Source organism: Heteronotia binoei, chromosome 3 (assembly GCF_032191835.1).
Source record: "Heteronotia binoei isolate CCM8104 ecotype False Entrance Well chromosome 3, APGP_CSIRO_Hbin_v1, whole genome shotgun sequence".
NCBI lineage: Eukaryota > Metazoa > Chordata > Lepidosauria > Squamata > Gekkonidae > Heteronotia > Heteronotia binoei.
This window is the reverse complement of record NC_083225.1, coordinates 47,803,797-47,823,603: the sequence shown is the minus strand read 5'-3', so window position 1 is coordinate 47,823,603 and position 19,807 is coordinate 47,803,797. Positions and strand designations below refer to the sequence as shown.

The window sequence follows — 19,807 nt, the reverse complement described above, 5'->3', positions numbered from 1 at the left end:
CCTTTGTCTTGTCACGATAAGAGTTTCAGATTGTTCACCATCATCAAGCCTAATATTGACTCCAAGCTCCAGTTCAGAACATCAAAGGATCATTGGAATTAGGCGGAAAAGCAAGGTTGAACTGGATATCATCCACAAATGACATTGTAACCTATACCTCCTTATGACTGGCATCATACAGATATTAAGCAGCAGGGGGATAAGATGGAACCCTGCAGCACCCCGTAGGCCAATGGCCATGAGGCAGAGCACGAATCTTCCAACACAATCTTGAAAGTGACTCCCCAGATAGGACTTTAACCACTGTAATATGGTACCCCCTTAGCCCCAGTGTTGAGAGGCAGCTCAGTAGGATATGACCACTGAGAGATCCAGTGGAACTAGTTAGGTCATAGTCCCTGTTTATTTCTCAACAGAGGTCATCAACCAAGGTGACCAAAGCAGTCTGTTCTAAATCCTGGCCTGAAGCCAGACTGAAATGGGTCCAGAATATCACTCTTTTCCAAGAACTCTTGGAGCTGAAAAGCAACAACCCATTCTGGCACATTACCCAAGAATGGAAGATTGGCAACTGACCAGAAATTTTCTAACAGGTACTTCCCCCCCCCCCCAAAAACAAACAAACTGGTCTTATCACTGCCTCCTTAAGTGCAGGCAGCACAAGTGCCACTCTCAAGGAAGCATTTACCATGCCCCTTACTCACTCAGCCAGTTTCCCTCTGGCAGCTTTTATCAGCCAAGAAAGGCAAGGGATAAGAAAACAGGTGGTAGGTCTCACATATCCAAGGATCTTGTCCATGTCCTTGGGATCCATAAGCTAAAAAGCAGCCATAAAAATCAAACAAGCAGATGCCAAAGATACATCATCTGGAGAGGATTCCAGTCCCATACCTCACATACATTTCTCATGAGCCAGTGTGGTGTGATGCTTAAGAGCAGTGGACATGAATCTGGAGAAATGGGTTTGATTCCCCAGTCCTCCAAATGCAGCAAGGTGGGTGACCTTGGGTCAGTCACAGCTCTCTCAGAGCTCTCTCAGCCCCACCTACTTTACAGGGTGTTTGTAATGGGGAGAGGAAGGGAAGATGATTGTAAGGCACTCCAAGACTCATTTGGGTTGTGAAGGGCAGGATATAAAACCAACTCTTTATTTTATCAAATTTATATCCCACCCTCCCCTAACAGGCTCAGGGCAGTTAACAACAGTTAAAAACCACATAGAATATTGAAAACAATATACAATAAAATCAATCCACACAACTCTTCTTCTTCACAGAAAACTACTGTGTCTGATTTCTATTATTTACAGTTTAGCAAGTGCAATGACACTATAATGTACTAACCCTGTAGCTCTTAGGAGAGATTCACACCAAAATATGTGTTAGATGATCACCACCACTTTTCTTGAGAATACAGCCCTTCCTGATGCAAGTGATGAACAGCCTTGGAAATGGAAGGCCAAAAGTCATTGAGGTATGGATTCTTCTCACCCAATGTGCAATCCATAAAACAGCACTAATTGTTCCTGTTCCTCAATTCAACACCACTACATAATTTGTAGGGAGGAGAGATGAGAGAGGTCCCCACCTGAGCCTTCAAACAGCCTTGTTGCTAGCTCTCTGGGGACAATTAGGCAGTAGAAACCAAAGTGATTTAGAATAAAAGAGCAGGAGTCCAGTAATGCCTTAAAGATTAACAAATTTGTGAGCACTGACTCAGAAAAGCTCATACCCTGCCACAGACAGACTTAACACAGCTACCCATCTTGATTTATCTCAAACTGATTTAGAAGGTGATTCCATATGTCCTAGTCACCAAAGGAAAGACGCAGACTGGAAATGCATGGAGTTTGCAGGAATAACTGTCCTAAGAAACTTTTGATTTCTTGTCTCAGCAACACGATGACATGCTCACACAGCACCCCTAAACAGAATCGCAATGCAAGTATTGATTTGCTGCTATTAATACAACATTTATCTGCCCCTGGCTTTACACTCTTCTCATACCTGCTCCTAAAAGCCAAACTGCATGTATAGGAAACAACCTCACTCTTCTCAGCTCCCTTCCTCTGAGAAGAAGACAAAGACCTGAAGATAAAACTACATGTTATGGCTTAGCCATTAAAAGCATGCCACCACCATGTGACAAAGGGACCCAATTCTGATAGGCCTGCAGCCCAGCATTTTTGCCACAGAAAGGTGGGGGCCACTTCAGCACTTGAAAAGATGGCGGGGGGACAGAAGCACCTCAGCCTGTTTCACTGCAAGTCTGTTTAGGATCACTGTAAGTCTGTTTGGGCCATTTTAAAATGGCAGCAGCATTTTTATGATGGCCACACGGACTCTGTCACATTTAGTTTGGATGTACAGTGTAAAAGGTAAGGACAACCTGGAACAAGCAAGCCATGAATGGATTAAGCATTTTCCAGTCAAGATCATCCACTCTTCAAGTTGCTTTTAATGAAGAGAGTGCTATCAGAGTTCATTAGACCCATCTGCTTACAACACCTAGCTTGCCCCCCCAAAAAAGCTGACACCTGCATCACAGTATCATTGTGCAATGACAAAAAAAAGACTGCCACACCAGTTATTGTTACTATTAATGGTTATTTGATTTTTCTTAAACACAATTTTATTTGGTAATATATGGTAATTATTTCCAGTTCTAATAAAATACTTACTACCTTCCCCATACATTACACTTTTCCCTCCTCCCCTCCTCCCATATCTTGACTTCCGCCGGTGTCAATTACCTAAACTTCTAATATCAAAAGGTATCTTTAACTTTAAAAGAATCTTAATAATAAGAAATAAAAAGGAAATATATATATATATATCATTTTGCAAAGAAATTAGAAAACACTATTTCTTATTCTTTATAAAGTCCCACCCAGTTGTTATAATTCATCTTCTTTCTTCTTCTGAAAACGTAAGTGGTATTCTCAAATATCACCCAGTGTCCTTTTATTTTCCATTCTTTTTCTATGTGCTTTCTAAATTTATCCCAATCCCTTTTAAATCCCTCTAACTTATAGTCTCTCAAGATTCTTGTCAGTTTGTCCATTTCACTCCATGACATAACTTTTACAATCCAGTCCCATTTTTCTCGTATTTTATCTTGCTTCCATAACTGCGCATATAATGTCCTAGCAGCTGAAAGCAAGTACCAAATAACAGTTCTATCTTCTTTTGGAAATTTCTCCATTTGTAATCCCAATAGGAAAGTTTCTGGAGTTCTCTTAAATTCATATCCCAAGATTCTAGAAATTTCTTGCCAAAACTGTTTCGCTTTTTCACAAGTCCACCACATATGGTAGAAAGAACCTTCATGCTCTTTATATTTCCAACATCTAACTGGCATATTGTACATCTTTGCTAGCTTTTTAGGAGTCATATACCACCTGTACATGGCTTTCGACTGGCTTTCGACATACCACCTCGACTGGCTTTCGCTGACGAAGAAAGTAGTTGCTAATGATTACCGCCATCATAAAAAAGAACAAGCAGCATTAGCACTTTTATTATTAATTAATTAATTAATTTTAAATTTATCAGAATTTTAATGTTAAATGTAACTTTGTTTTTTGTATAACTGAATGATGTTGCTAGCCGCCCTGAGCCTGCTCCGGCGGGGAGGGCGGGATATAAATAAAATTACCTACCTACCTACCTACATCATTTTATAAGTTTTCTTTGATACTATAACATGTCAAAATTTTCATAGAGTTCTTCCACAAATATTCCCATGTTTCCATCTGTATTTCTTTATTAACATTAATTGCCCATTTCATCATTTGAGATTTTACTACTTCATCTTCAGTAGACCATTTCAGTAATAGTTTATATAGTTTTGAAATCAACTTTTCATTGTCTCCAAGTAGAACCTTTTCCAATTTCATTTGCTCTTTTCTTATTCCTTCACTTTTAATGTCACTTTCCACCAAGTTTTTAATTTGTTGAATTTGAAACCAATCATATTTGTTACTTAATTCTTCCATCTTTAACTCGATTCTACCACCTTGGCAGTGGCGTAGCTAGGGCTTTGGGGGCCCGGGGCCCAAGATTTATGTGGGCCCCCCTATGTGTGTGCACGCCTCCAGAAACAGGATATGATGTCACTTCCGGTGATGTCACTTCCGCAAGATGGCCACCACTTGCAAGGGAGCCCTGCTGGAAACAGGAAGTGATGTAACTTCCCTTTTTTGTTTCCTCTTCTGGGCACCACTGAGCCCCTTTTGTCCCTCCTGTGACATAATGAAATAGCCTACACACAGAAAACAAGAACTAGGCATCACTTTTTTGTGTCGCTGCTTTGTTTTGCAAATATAAAAGAAGACTTGGAGGTCGGATAGCCCACAATTTTCTCAGCATTGGAAACCACCTTGCTCCAGTTTGGAGAGCCAGTTTTGTGTAGTGGTTAAGTGTGCGGACTCTTATCTGGGAGAACCGGGTTTGATTCCCCACTCCTCCACTTGCACCTGCTGGAATGGCCTTGGGTCAGCCATAGCCCTGGCAGAGGTTGTCCTTGAAAGGGCAGATGCTGTGAGAGCCCTCTCAGCCCCACGCACCTCACAGGGTGTCTGTTGTGGGGGAGGAAGGGAAAGGAGATTGTGAGCCGCTTTGAGACTCTTCGGAGTGGAGGGCAGGATATAAATCCAATATCTTCATCTTCTTCATCATCTTCCAGTGGGAAGCAGATGTTGGAGAGCCGGAAAAAAGGAACCGCCTCTGCCTCTCCTTTTCTCCTCCTACCTAGAACTGTTCAAATGCCCGAGAGCAACACAAGACACAAGGCGGGCAGGCAAATAAATGGGAGGAGGGAGAGGTGGAAAGAAAGCAACTTTAACTTTAGACGCATTCTCCGAGCCACCAACTGGCTTGGAGAAGTGATTGAAAGAGAGCAATGCCTTCTCCAAGCGGGCCAACAAGGCAGTGGGAGCTTCAAGAGCCACCCAAGACATGTCAAAGAGCCACCCCCGGCTTAGAGGAAACCCTGCCAGTAACCCAGACACTGAAATCGGATTCACTGCGGCGTCGGATCCGATGAAGGGCTCTGAGCAAGTTGGGGGCTTCGATCCCAGGAACTCTCACTGGGAAGCGCCGGTGGCGCTCCCGGCCGCCGGCTCGGAAGCGCCCACCGCGCCACGCGTCTCCCTCCTCCTAAACTCGAACTTCTGGCTTCCCCTCCCAGGAAAGTTGGCAAGCGGCACCGCAGGGCTCCTCCCCAGCGCCCGGCTCTATCCCAGTTTTCAAAGGATCTCCAACGAGACTAATGTTTTTGTTTTTTTAAGAAAAACCCCTCATTAATCATCCATAAAATTACAACAAATTCAATGAGTAGCCTTCAAAGAGACAGCAGGAGCATGAAGCAGATCAGAAATAAATTTAAAAACCAACAGTCATGAAAAACTTGGGAGAATAATATCTTCTTAGCGCGGTGCTAAAAAGCCTTGAAGGCCCTGTTTGGATGGAAAGATGGCCTAGACGTGATTTAAATAAAATAATAAATCAATGAAGCTGATGGGATGGGGTTTCGCTCACCGGGAAGTACTGGACAATAGATACTTAGCTGTTTAGCTTCTTACCCACTTATCTTCCAAGAGCTGTTTTGAGTGGGCTAGCCTGGGCTATCCAGCCTTTTAAGGGCCAAGTAAGATTTTTTGGGTCTTCTTCCAAACGGGCCAGAAGGGGGATCTTTTCCCCCCACATGCTTCATGTTATGAGTAGGAGGAGCTGGATCATAATAGAAAGTCCTGGTATTCTGACCACTTATGATCTAAGAAGATTGGCAGGAACAGTGCGATCTACTGCATGAAAGGAAGGGCTAATTAGTGAGGACCCCAAGACGTTTGGCCTGCCCTGGCTGGTTGAGAAGCTAACCCAGTCTTGTCAAATCTCAGAAGCTAAAACGCTCTGCCCTGCTTTGTGCTTGAATGGGAGACCACCAGTGAAGCCCAGAGTTGTTATGCAGAAGCAGGCCATGGCAAACCACCTCTGTAAGCTGTAAGGAGGTCACTGCCGGTAGATTAGGCTGGTGGGGCCAGAAATACATACAGGAGGATGCTGCATATACAGGACGATGCAGCGCCCGGCTCGGGACCCCCCCCCGCCCTTTGGGGCTGCGCGTCGTGGCGGGGGAATACGGTACCTGCGCCGGCTCGCCCGCTCAATGTGCTCCTGCCGCAGCTGCCGCCACGGCTCCTCCCCGGCCGAGGAGCGTGAAGGCGGCGGCAGGAGGCAGCTGGGCTCTCTGGGTCCCTCCCCTCCCCGCCACTCCGCTTCCTCGCTGCAGTGCAGCATCGTCGCTCCGGGCGGCAGGCATCTCGGGCCGGCGCCCGGGGGCGCGCCGCTTTTGGCGCTTGCCGGGGGGGGGAGAGAACGGAGGCGGGCTGGGCCGGGAGGCGGTCGGATGGCGGAGGCGGGGACGCCGGCAACTTGAGTGGCGGCGGCGGGGACGCTAGGCAGCCGGCTTCTGAGGGGCCCCTTGGCATTGCCAAGGGGCCCCCCAGACGCCCAGACCTGGGGCGACCTGCCCCCCCGCCCCCCTCCTTACGCCGCTGCACCTTGGATTTTCAATATTTGACCATATGATAGCCACTTTCCTTCACCTTCAGCATATATTCTTATTACTTCCGTTGGCACTATCCACAACGACTTTCTCCCATCTCCATATTTTTTATATTTTATATAATGGTGTGAGAAGAAGCCGTCCATTTTACTTTTACCATAATACATATATGCATGCCACTTAAATTTGTTTCCATGTCCTTCTAATGCTAAAAGTTTTTTATTTAACAACATTATCCATTCTTTTCTTCACACCAAACACACCGCCTCATGATATAGTTTTAAATCTGGTAGTTGAAATCCGCCTCTTTCTTTAGCATCTGTTTAACACTTTCATTTTAATTCTTGGTTTCTTCCCAGCCCACACAAATTCCGAAATCTTCCTTTGCCATTTACTAAATTGTTTATTATCCTTCAGAATCGGAATAGTTTGAAAAAAGTACATTATTCTCGGTAAAATATTCATTTTTATTGCGGCTATTCTTCTCAATAACGACAAATTGAGTCTATTCCATTTTAATATATCTTCTTCCACTTTGTGCCATAACTTTTCATAAGCATTTTTATACAAGTCAGTATTTTTCATGGTAATTTCCACACCTAGATATTTTACTTTAGACGTAACTTCACACTCCTTTGAGCTCTGCAATTCTGTTTTTCAGTTCTCATATTTTTACACAAAATTTTTGATTTCTCTTTATTTATATAAAATCCAGCCAATTCTCCATATTCTTGTATTTTACTCAAGAGCAGTGGCATTACTTTTAATGGGTTTTCATTTATGAATATAACATCAGCAAATGCTCTATATTTATAGGAAAATCCCTTCAATTTCAGTCCCTCTATCTCTTTATCTTCCTGTATTTGCATCAGCAAAATTTCTAAAGTCATTATAAACAACAACGGAGATAGAGGGCAACCTTGTCTTGTTCCTTTGCTGATCATCATATACTCTGTTAAATCTGTATTAATACAAAGTCTTGCCCACTGTTCAGTATATATTGCTCTCACCATTCTAATAAAATTCTCTCCCAATCTCAATTTTTCCATCACCGCAAACATAAAGTCCCAATTTAAATTATCAAAAGCTTTCTCTGCATCTGCAAAGAATAGCGCCACTTCTTTTTCAGGATGTCTTTCATAATATTCTACAATATTTACAACAGTTCTAATATTATCTCTTATTTGTCTCCTTGGAAGAAATCCTGCTTGCTCTTCTTTAATAAACTTCATCAAAAATTGTTTAAGTCTTTCTGCTAGTATTCTCGTATATATTTTATAATCCACATTTAGCAATGAAATTGGTCTATAATTTTTTACATCAGTGACATCTCTACCTTCCTTTAGAATCAAAGAAATTACCGTTTCTTTCCACGTATTCTGTACTTTCCCCTCCATTCTTATAATATTCATCAATTTATGCAGTTTGGGTGTTAACCTTCTCTGAGGACTTTATAAAATTTTGCTGTAAATCCATCTGGACCAGATGCTTTCCCTATTTTCATTACATTTATTGCTGCTTTAATTTCCTTTTTTTCTATTGGATCATTTAAAACTTTTCCCATGTTTTCTGTTAGTGGAGTCACATTAATTCTTTGCAAATATACCTCCAACTTCTCTTTACTTATTTTTGATTTTTTAAACAATTTAGCGTAGTATTTTAAAAAATCCCTTTTTATTCCTTTTTGATCTACAATTTCTTTTTCACCAACCTTTATTTTGCTTATAATTTTAACTCTTTTCTTTTTTTTTAAATTGCCAAGCGAAATATTTACCAGGTTTATTTGCTCCTTCAAAAGATTTCTGTTGCAGTCTTTTCAAGTTCCACTCTACTTCTTTGTTTAACAGATGTCCCAATTGTGTCTGTAGCATTGTAATCTCCCTAATAATTTTTTGCTTCCCAGGTCTTTTCCTTAATTCCATTTCCTTTTTCTTTATTTCATTTTGAATGTCTAACATTTGGTTTTTTTATCTTTATTATTCAATGTGATTAAAATATCTCTCATCATTGCTTTATATGCTTCCCATACCGTTAAAAAGTCCATGTCCTCAGTTTCATTTATTTGAAAAAAAGCTTTAGTTTCTTTTTCTAGAGATGTCACTATTTCTTTGTTTTGTAGTAGATCTTCATTTAACCTCCACCTTCTGGTTTTTTTAATCAACTTTGTTGACCACATTAATGGGTTGTGGTCTGTTCTTACTTTAGGAAGAATCGCTATTTTTTTTATTTATTTATTTATTTATTTATATTAAGATTTATACCCCGCCCTTCTCACCTAGGTGTTTTAGTTATAAGTCCTAAGTCTTTTGTACACCATATCATATCAATTCTTGAAAAAGTGTTATGTCTTGCTGAGAAAAAGGTATAGTCCCGTACCTCAGAGTTGAACTTCCCCCAAAAATCCTCCAAGTTTTCTTGTTTGACTAATTCAAAGAAAGATTTTGGCAGTTTCCCTTCCTTATTATTTTTTTTCTTCCCCGATCTATCCAATGTATTTTTAATTGAACCATTAAAATCTCCCATTATCATAATTTGTTCATATGAAACTTGGTCAAGCTGTTGCATTATTTGTTTAAAGAAAGAGTCTTTTGCACCATTTGGTGCATATAGTTCCAGCAGCAGTGAGTTTTTTTGCATTTAATGTTACTTCCACTGCTAAATATCTCCCATCATTGTCTTTAAAAAATTCTTTTGGCTCCAATTCTTGTTTAATATAAAAAAGTACACCTTTCTTTTTTTTGTTTAGCCAATGAATGAAATTTCAAAACCAATTGCTTATTCCATAAAAATTTATAATCCAATTGTTTAATGTGAACTTCTTGCAGACAAATTATGTTGCATTTTTGTTTTGTAATCCACTGAAATGTTGCTTTTCTTTTTTGAGGTGAATTTAGTCCATTTACATTCCAAGATAGTAATTTGTAATCCATTATGTTTTCTTCTTTAAGCTGTGTCGCCAAATTCTTTATGTTCTTCCAAAAATCTTCTCAGTTCTTGTACACCTGTAATTGTAATCCTTCTGCCTTGGAGTTCAAAACTCAAACCTTCTGGTAAAATTCATCTATACCTTATATCATTGTCCCATAGTTTTCTTGTTAATTTTTTATAAGTCTTTCTATCAGACAGTACTATCTTTGGCAGCTCTCTCATTATCCTCACTGTGCTGCCTTCCACCACAAAGTTTTTTCCAAGGCTTTTGGCTATAATTCTTCCCACCATGTCCTGTGTCACAAATTTTACTACTACGTCTCTTGGTAATTTATTCTTCTTGGCATAAAGGGAATTGACTCTATACACATAGTCATATTGGCATTTTGATGTTTCTAAATCATCTTTCAAAAAATCCACAATAATTTTTATTATATAGTCCTTCAGATCATGTTCATTTTCAGGTACCCCTCTCAGACGTACCAGGTTTTCCATCAATTTACAGTCCTGCAATACAGCTTTCTCTTGCACACTTTTTAAGGTGGAATCATATTCTTTTACTTTTTTCTCCACCTCATCCCCTTTTTTGATGTTACTACAGTTCATTTTTAAGGTCTCCAAATTTTTTCTCTAGAGCTACTGTACTAACTTTAATGTCCTTTTTAATTTCTTTCTTGAGCGTCTTCATTCCTTTCATCAGCCTTGCTTCCATAGCCTCTAACTGCTCCTGCATCTTTTCCATTGAGATGGCCCTTGTATGTATTGGCTTGTGATCTGACATTAAAAAAATGCTCGAAAATTTGATCTCAACAAATTGAAAACTATGTATCAGATTTAAAAGAGCAAGACTTGCTCTTTCCAATGAGCCTAAAATCGCTGCTCTAGGGGCCCCCCAAGCAGAGATATTAATATTTCAATTTTTAAAAAAATCTAAAATGGCGGTCGCAACTTTTCTAACCCCTTTTTTCAAAAAAAATTCTTCCTTTTTAGGCCTCTATAGTTGCTTTCAACAGTACTGTCCAGTAGGATTAACTTTATAATGTCCAAATATACCAGTTCCACTCATTTTTAAAGTCCCAAGCACTTTAAATTTTTTTTTTATTTTGCCCTTCTTTTAATGGCCGCCAATGTTTTTCTATGTTTTTTCAGTCCTAGAGTAGGCTGGCTGACTTGCAATTTGACCTTCTTCCAATGGTTACTTCCTGCTTTTCTTGCCTCCAAGTCCCGTTCTCGCTGGTAGTCAAATCACACGATGGTACAAAACGTCACTTCCTGTGAAATTCTACTGACCAGCAATGCTGTGACGATGGGGGTGTTTTTCAGAAACCGCAAGTATTCAAAACATTCTCTTTTTTTCACTTTTAAACATGTTCTTTAATATTAAATAATTCCAAATTCACCCCTCCTCCTCTTCTTTATATGAGCATGCTATAGTCTTTTTGCCACCTTTTAATTATTTTTGTAAATCCTTATTTTAGTCCCGGAGTGAAAGATAAAAATCAATACCTTCTGCAGTGGCTATCCAAGTAGACCCCGCCCTGATAGTAATCCAGATGTCATTTGTAGTATAGAGGTGCTGGATCCTGGTGAGTTTGTCAATTTAATGACTTTGGAGACCCTCTGCAGATGATGTAACGCACTCGTCGCCGGAGACTCTTCAAAGCTTTAAAGGAGCCCCCTCCGGAGCTCCCTTTCCGCCAAAGTAAATCTCCTCCAAGTTTCCCAAGCGTGTCTTGGACTATTCTCTGAATGAGAAAAGTAGGTAGTAGGCATTAGATTGCCTTCTCTACCCCCCCCCCCCACACAGAGGTTCCAGCTGCCTACCTTATGAGAGGCACTTCAGCTCTCCATTTTCCAGCCCCCAGAAGTCCCATGGTTATTTGATTTTTGAACTTGCATCCTTAAAATTCAACCTTGATACTGCTGTGCTGTAACATACAAAATAAAGACTTGGATCTTTAGATGACTGGCTACTTACTTTCAGAGTTACTGTATGCAACTCTTAATCTACTGCTAAGATCAACAACTGGAAAACTTGGGATCTGAAAAGAATTAACCAAATGAAAAACATTTGTGTGTGTGTGTGTGTTGGATTTTGCCATACATTTCTCTTACGTGTACATGAAATCTGAGGTTTTATTAAGACTACCTGATAACAATACAAAGCAGAAAGTCTGTTCACAACCCAGCTTGATAAATTCACCACATTTTAATCTATTTTTATCTACTAGCTCCTTTCTTTCTACACAGTCTTTCCCCTGCCCAATGACTTCATGGATGTATGTTACCTCGGAGAAGATCTCACTTCACCCACCGACAACAAAGTCTCTGAAGCAATGTTTGCTTTCCCAGCTATAAAATGTTATTGTAGGAATCTGCCCTTTAGGATGCTGCACACACCAATAGCAGTACAATACTAACATACCTCATGTGATATTATACTACTCTGTTTTATTATATGCACAGTCCCCATGAACAAGGTAGGCCCTTGTAAACAGGGCTGGCTCTGTCACTAGGCAAACTAGGCAACTGTCTAGGGTGTCAGCCTTCTGAAGGCACCAAATTGGACGCCCTTCCATGTAAATTGGTAATATTATCAGTGCAGGGGGGGTGGGGGACCAGAAGATAGCCTTGCCTAGGGTTCCAGACAGCCTAGGGCAGGTCCCGCTTGTAAATCATGTGCACTCCTACACATTTGGTGTAGTGGTTAAGTGTGTGGACTCTTATCTGGGAGAACCGGGTTTGATTTCCCCATTCCTCCACTTGCAGCTGCTGGAATGGCCTTGGGTCAGTCATAGCTCTGGCAGAGGTTGTCCTTGAAAGGGCAGCTGCTGTGAGAATCCTCTCAGACCCAACCACCTCACATCATGTCTGTTGTGGGGGAGGAAGATAAAGGAGATTGTGAGTCACTCTGAGACTATGAGATTCAGAGTGGAAGGTGGGATATAAATCCAGTATCATCTTCATCATTATCATCTTCTACCTCGTAAGTCAGTTCCTTCCGCAGATGGCTGTTTCCATGAACCCAGAAACCATGCTAAATAAGTGCATTTCTAGTTTATCCGAAATGCACACAAAGTAGGGGCAAGAAGCTGTGAACATTTCCCTGTGTGCTTACCAATGGTGTTATGCGCAACACATTTTCTGAACTGTCATAGGGATTCAAACCAAAATAGACAATGTAACAACTGGTTCATGCAGAGATATTTTCAGCCTTAAATACAAGAATATAGTGTGGAATTTGGAAACATTACTTTACAGTCTGGGCTACAAAGTTTCTGCATTCCAAAGGCTACACTGTAATGCTGAATTCTTGGTCATGTGCATAGCACAGCCACAGAAGAAGGCTTCATGTTTGTATAGCTCAGTTCATACAGTTTTATTTAAGGATACACAACTCCAGCAGCCCCGTAGCCAGGATTTGAAGAATTGAGGGGCCCTGATTTTTTTCAGGGGGCACACAGTGGCCCCAACCTCCATGGCCTTCTCTCCTACCACCGCTGAGGAGGAAAGCTGCCAGCTTTCTGCCATACAGTCTCCCCCCTCCCCACAGCTGCCCCAAGGTGATCTCTTTCCACCCCTCTTCCAGCAGCTCTGGTGGGGAGCCACTCAGAGATTTAGATACATGCCGCACGGTCTCCTGCCCTTACCTGTAGCATGATCCAGCTAGGCAAGCCCGACGAGACAAAGGGGGGGGTGGAAGGCGCCACCAAGTCGCAACTGACTTCTGGGGCTACAAGACCTCCAATCCAGATTTCTTCCTGTTGGAGGGCGAGCCGAGGCTGCCCAAGCGCAGCTCCCACCCTTGCTCGGGTGGCCAGTGAGACCAGGCCAGAAAACCCCTGCAGGCGAACATCACCTCTCCACTGATCCCCAGCCCCGGACTGCAGCCGGGACCTCCACTTGTGTGCGCCAGCCTACCCTGCCCTGTCTACAAAGGAGCCATCCACCCCCTACCCCTGCCGCCCCACCTGAGGGCCAGAATGGCCTCTTTTTGCAGGCACCCTCTAGCCCAACGTGGAGCTTAACTTTCAGTCGTGGGCACTGAAAGTGCCCCGTTGTTTCTGCTTGCTGGGGGGTCAGAGATTTCTTCCAGCCCCTAAGCAAGCAAAAGCAACTTGGAGCTTAACTTTCAGTCCTGGGTGCTGAAAATGCCCTGTTGTTTCTGCTTGCTGAGGGGTCAGAGATTTCTTCCAGCCCCTAAGCAAGCAAAAGCAACTTGGAGCTTAACTTTCAGTCCTGGGTGCTGAAAGCACCCCCTTGTTTCTGCTTGCTGAGGGGTCAGAGATTTCTTCCAGCCCCTAAGCAAGCAGAAGCAACTGTGTATGATCACGTCCCCTAAGCAAGCAGAAGCAACTGTGTATGATAACAGCAGAATGGAGAAGAATGCAGCCGAAGCACTGGAGGCTGGTTAGGGGCCCCAAGTCAGGGGGCTCTGCCTAGCAGTCCGGGGGCTGTGCCCCCAAAGGCCCCCTTGTAGCTACAGGCCTGGACTTCAGTAACATGAAACAGTCTTCTACATTTCCATTCATCTGAAAATTAAGCTATATACGTCTGATCTGCCCACCATAATACATCTGCCACCCATCGAAGAGGCTCAATTATTAGTTAAATCCATAGGGCTGATCTTGTTACTGGATCCATTTTTGCAGAGCTGCCCATTGTGTTTTGAAAAGCTGTTCATTATCCTACTTACTGAAGATTAGCAAATGTGTACAGTGTACAGTGCTCAGCTAACAAAACATACACCAGAGTGTTATTCTCTAACTTTCCCTGCAGTTCTTACTTATTTTCATGGTATCTTGCTTTCCTTAAAGATAAAAGTAGTCCCCTGTGCAAGCACCGAGTCGTTACCAACCCATGGGATGATGTCACATCACAGCATTTTTTTGGCAGACTTTTTACATGGTGGTTTGCCACTGTCTTCCCCAGTCATCTACACTTTATCCCCAGCAAAGTGGGTACTCATTTTACAGACCTCAGAAGGGTGGAAGGTCGAGTCAACCTTGAGCCGGCTACCTGAACTCAGCTTCCACTGGGATTGAACTTAGGTTGTGAGCAGAGCTTGGACTGCAGTACTGCAGCTTACTACTCTTTGCCATGGGGCTGCTTTCCTTACTGCCTACCACTTGTTTACAGTAAGCATGAAAGGAGACTCAGAGGCTTTAACGCCTAGAATGGTGGACAGTAAGGTGCAGTGGCTGAAGTGTACCAAGTTCCAACTCTCCATTCAACAGTTAAGCTTATCCAGTGACTTGGGCCAATCACTGTCTTATCCCAACCTAGCTCACAGGGCTGTTTGAAAGATAAATGGGAATAACCCCAGGTGTGCTCCTCTGAACTCTCTGGCAGAAGAATGGAAAAGGAACATGACAAACAATCTCACCACACATCATGAGATACACCAACTGATATAGATAAAATGTGGCTGAGCAGCATGCAACTTCTCTTTGAAAATGAACAGCTAAAAGCACAGCATTCATAGATCTGTTCCCTTCCCCATCCTCTGCACGTAGCCTGGCCATTAACACTCACATAACGCAGCTTGCTGATCTAACCACATTAAGGCAAGACAAAAACAGAACAACAATAACTTAATTGACATTTCTGTGTCTCTGATCAAATGATGGCTTGGCAGGGTTTTTTTTTTTAGATAGACCAAGGGCCCAACAAAATGCAGGATGTTTTACAGGGTTCATTCCTACTGTCTCCCATTCAGCCTGTGCTGCACTGGTGCCTCAGTGATTCTTAGACAGAGCTTTGAGGGACATTATAGTGGAAGTAAGCTAAGAAAGCTGCACATTGACTGGCTGCAGATTGGAGAGCAGAGCCAGTTTGGTGTAGTGATTAAGTGCATGGACTCTTATCTGGGAGAACCAGGTTTGATTCCCCACTCCTCCACTTGGAGGTCTTGGGTCAGCCATAGCTCTCACAGAGTTGTCCTTGAAAAGGCAGGTTCTGTGAGAGCTCTCTCGGCCCCATCCACCTCACATATATATAGCTCTGTTATGGGGGAGGAAGGTAAAAGAGACTGTAAGCTGCTCTGAGACTCAGAGTGAAGGGTGAGACATAAATCCAATATCATAATCTTCTAAAGTTTACACTTGCTGTGATCTCCGGGCTCCACTCCTTCAAACTGGAAGCTTGCAGCTAGGGAAGAGGACTGGGTGAATTGCATACATTTTGGGCATGAACTGGTGATGGTGGAAAATGATATCAAGTCACAGCTGACTTACGGCAATTCCACAGGCTTTTCTAGGGAAGAGATGTTCAGAGGTGGCTTGCCATTTCCTGCCTCCATGTCATGACCCTGGTGTTCCACAGAGGTCTCCTATCCAAATACTAGCCAGGGCCAACCCTGCTTAGTTTCTGAGTTCGGACTAGCCTGAGCTATCCGGGTCAGGCCCATGAATTGGTAACCAATAAAAATGGGAATTTCTCTCCCCTTTGGAGAAGTCAGGGAATTAGTGCTTTATGGGGAAATGAACCGTAGGGGAAGCAGCTTGAGGTCTGCAGTTCCTGTCCTAGCCTGGCTTTTCATTCAGTTTGTGGTCTTAGGCAATTAGCCTGTATCTCAGTCTCAACACCTGCATTCTGTAACATGGAGACTGCAACAACAAACACAGGGTCAAAGAAATATTTAGGACTCTATGACCTCAGGCAAGTTATTTATCTCCAGGTAAGTTAGCATTTTGTTTCTGTGCCAAGTGCCTCCAGAAAGCTGCAAGCCTGGCACGAGAGCAACAGTGTTTCCCCAATATCTGATATTCAAAAGTATACTATCTCTAGACACAAAGGCCATAGTAGCTATCATGGCAGACAGAAGGGGCTTTGATTGGCACAGCAATACATGTAGCTGGAGGTCTGGTGGGTGACGCCAAGGAAGGATGCAGTGGGAGCGACGACAGGATGGGAAGGACTTGAGGTAATTGTAACCCTCACCATGGCCCACAAAACAGTTCAGCCCAATCTCCCCCAAATCCAGTTTTTTTTCCCTAGATTAAGGTCAAGGGACTCATCCCAAAGTTTTGTGCATTAATAAGTAGGTACTTAGGATAAAATTCCAAATGCAGAATCAGAATCAAAAAACATGAAAGTAGCAACATTTTTTTGTAATAAGCCTCAAGAGAAGCCAGTGGAACTGACTGTTTGGCAAATACACAAAAGATCTGTGATACACTACACTTGGCAAATACACAAAAGATCTGTGATACACTTAAGTCCAACAATTTTATCTCACCTGATCTGTAAATCAAGAAGCTAATTAACATATTTAGAACTATGCGTGTACTGCAGTTCCACTAGAGTGCAGGAAACCCTCAAGAACACAGTACTAAGTATGTTACTCAACCTCCTAAGAGCATCTGCATAATTTGCAAGTACGTAAGCAATACCTGCAGGTGTCTCAAAGAGGAGATACTGAACAAGATTGCCAGCGCTTAGGAGCAGAATTTCACTGCATCACAAAGTAAATTGTTCCCATGTGCAATAGTTACAATGGCAGAATAGCTTAAAACCAGAGAACAGGCACATATTTGCACACAGACTTCACAATGAAGCCTTTCTTTACAGAAGATTTCAACTTATTTTTGTCTGGAGTACACACAGCTCTTATTCTAAAGGCCAGAGCCATGAGGGAAAACCGATATGCTCAGGGCCTTTCCCAAAACATGAAATTAAACCCAACTTAATAGTTACGAGAGAAGTTTACCTACCCTATTATTATTGCCCTGACTTTAGCTGCTTTTCAAACTAAATGAATACATTGACTTTCATTAAGGAATCTCACAATGTATCAGTGTGTTCAGGAAAACACAGTCAGCTAAACAACTGCTGCCTGCTACAGACAACAATGTGTAATATGTCTCAAAAGCTTCTGTTCTGACCTCAGTGCAAATCATGAGACTAACAAGCTCATGACTGATCACTTACTGTATGCTTCAGATAGAAGAGTGGCATATAAACTATACCTACAAAGATGGACTCCAGAGTCTTATTATGTAGCATGCAACATAAAAGTTTATATACATCAGACACTACTACATTAAAATTTTCCCTTTCAGTAGCTCTGAATAACAGCACAATATTTTTAATCAAGTGATGGATGAAATATAAACTGGCACGTCTCTCCCGTACATAGCAACACTGGTATTCCTTGGTCATTTCCCATCTAAATACTAGCCAGGATTACCCCTGTTTAGCTTCTGAGATCTGATGAGCCAGGACTAGACTGAGGCTATCCAGGTCAGCAACCTATACTTACTATAAAAGAGAAATAGAACACCTGTTTCCATTAATACATGTCTAGGAATACCCTAATCCAAATATAAAGTAGAACAAACTTTATCCAGAACACATTTTCCTTGAAATAAGCTCCAGCAATGGAACAGGTTTAGCACAGGTATAATGGTAAAACTATTCCTCTGATATTTATCTGTTGCTGCTACTCAGGAACAACCTTTGAGGTGTTTTAAAAATCATTTTTAAAAGGATTTAGGAAAGTTTCAGAAATGAAAGTTAATGTTATGAGCGTCTAGTCTGTTATGAGAGTAAATTACAAGTATAATTATATGCTTGAGTTAAATATTCATAGTCTCTCTCTCTCACACACACATATTGCCTTCCCAGTTAAAAATGCCACCCACTGCTATTTGGTTAGTTCCAAATATTTTTCATCTTCAAACTGCAAAAGGAGAGCCCTGCTGTCAGCTGTGGGAAGAAAAATAAATCAAGAAGTCGGAAGAGAAACGCTGTTTACTCATATTATGCAGCAAGGAACCTCAATGCAATTTATTGTGGCGTAAGCCTCACTGAACACAATGAGACAAACTTCCAAATAAATATGCAGGAAATGAGCTGCACAGTTGTGATCTTATGCAACAACTGGCCCTACTTCTGGGGGCGGGGGTAAAGACTACGGAAAGATGAAGAAGACTGCTGCACTTAACATCGAAGTACGATTCACCTGATGTTTTAGCGTTTTGAGTAGAAAAGGCAGTTCTTAAACCCACGTATTTGGAAATAAATTATATGGAAACTTAAAAGAGACTTTCACTCTCTAGATCCTATTAAAAGAAAGCTGTACTCGGGGAAAAGGCAGCATTGTGGTGGAAAGCGCTTCCATCTCAAACTTTAATCCTTCCTCCTTGGGGAATTCGATGGAATGAGGAAGTGGCCGGAGCGCTAGCTAGGGAAGCGATCCGAGCTGCGGTGATTTCCATGGGCTTAATAAAGGGTCTCCTACGGCACTTGAATTGGGACTTGGAGATGCTAGGAAACGAGGGGTCAGCGCGGCAAGACTCACGCCAGAGGCCGCTTCTACGTTCAGAGAAAGCGAGGCAGGCAGGAGCTCAGCGCCGCGGCGCACACCTAGCAGGGCGCAAACCTCAGCCTGGCGGAGGAAGGCAGCGCCAACCCCGGGTCGAGGGGTGAAGCGCCGCAGCAGGGTACTTACATATCTATTAATAAGAGTCCTGAGGCGGCTGCAATCCATGGCGAGGCGCAGGGCAGCTCCGGCTCAGCCTCCCCCTGCACCGCCGCCGCCTGCTCCTTCTCCTCCGGGCGCAGGCTCCAGCCAGGGGGAGGCTTCTTCCTACCTCGCCGCGGTCACACTTCTACTTCCTACATCCACGCCGAAGTTTCTGCCTCATCGCCGCCGCGCCACCATCCCGCGCCTCGTCGGGGGGCTTCTTCTAGGCGGGCGGGCGCCTTGCCTTCCCTCTCTAGCTTCTGCCCACTCATGCGTGCGTCCGGGGTCGCCTCCCCATGCCCCGCCAGTCGTCCCTGCCTGCTGCGCCCCAACTACTCGCTTCGGGAAGAAAAAACGGCGGCAGAAAACACGCACACCGTCGGGCTGAAGAGACTCGGGCGGCAGGGCAGTCTGTTGGCTTTGCCCTCAGCAGAAAAACTTCCCCCCCTTCCTTTGTCAGGCTGATTCCCGCGCAAAGAAGCTCCCCGCGAGCCGGTTCGCCTCTCCCCGCTCGCGCTTTGATCTTCCCCTGCTTAGCCACTCTGCTCACGTCATACCGAGCGGGCGAGCATGCGCGCTCCAGCCTCTCCGCCTGTGGAACAACACACACCCCTCGAGCCCCCAGTTGCACCCCAGCGCTCTCGCCGGCGAGCTGATTGCCTTGTGCCTGGGCTTGATTGCATACGAGGGAACCGATTTCACAACCAGCCGTCCATCATGATACCCACTCAAGTTGGGAGAGTGCAATGGCGATGGGGGAGCAGAGGAGGGTGCTTTGTGCTTAGAAACGGAGAGGGTTTTGTTTTCGTTTGTTTTTCAGTCTTTGGCCCCACGGGGAAACTC

At 43.1% G+C, this 19,807-nt stretch overlaps 1 protein-coding gene across 10 annotated transcripts in view; it reads right to left on the bottom strand.

The window, feature by feature from the left end:
- ATP11A (ATPase phospholipid transporting 11A) overlaps positions 1-19,221 on the bottom strand; it is a 274,169-nt gene extending 254,948 nt beyond the window's left edge. For 9 of the 10 annotated variants that reach the window (XR_009555173.1, XR_009555172.1, XM_060233726.1 and 6 more), the window contains exon 1: positions 18,950-19,221. Coding sequence is in view for 8 of the 10 variants with exons in the window: in XM_060233726.1 (XP_060089709.1) it covers positions 18,950-18,988 (39 nt within the window). In the remaining 2 variants the exon portion in view is untranslated. The remainder of the gene's footprint in view (positions 1-18,949) is intronic. The other variant, XM_060233725.1, reaches the window with a different exon arrangement.
- Positions 19,222-19,807: the final 586 nt, after the last annotated feature.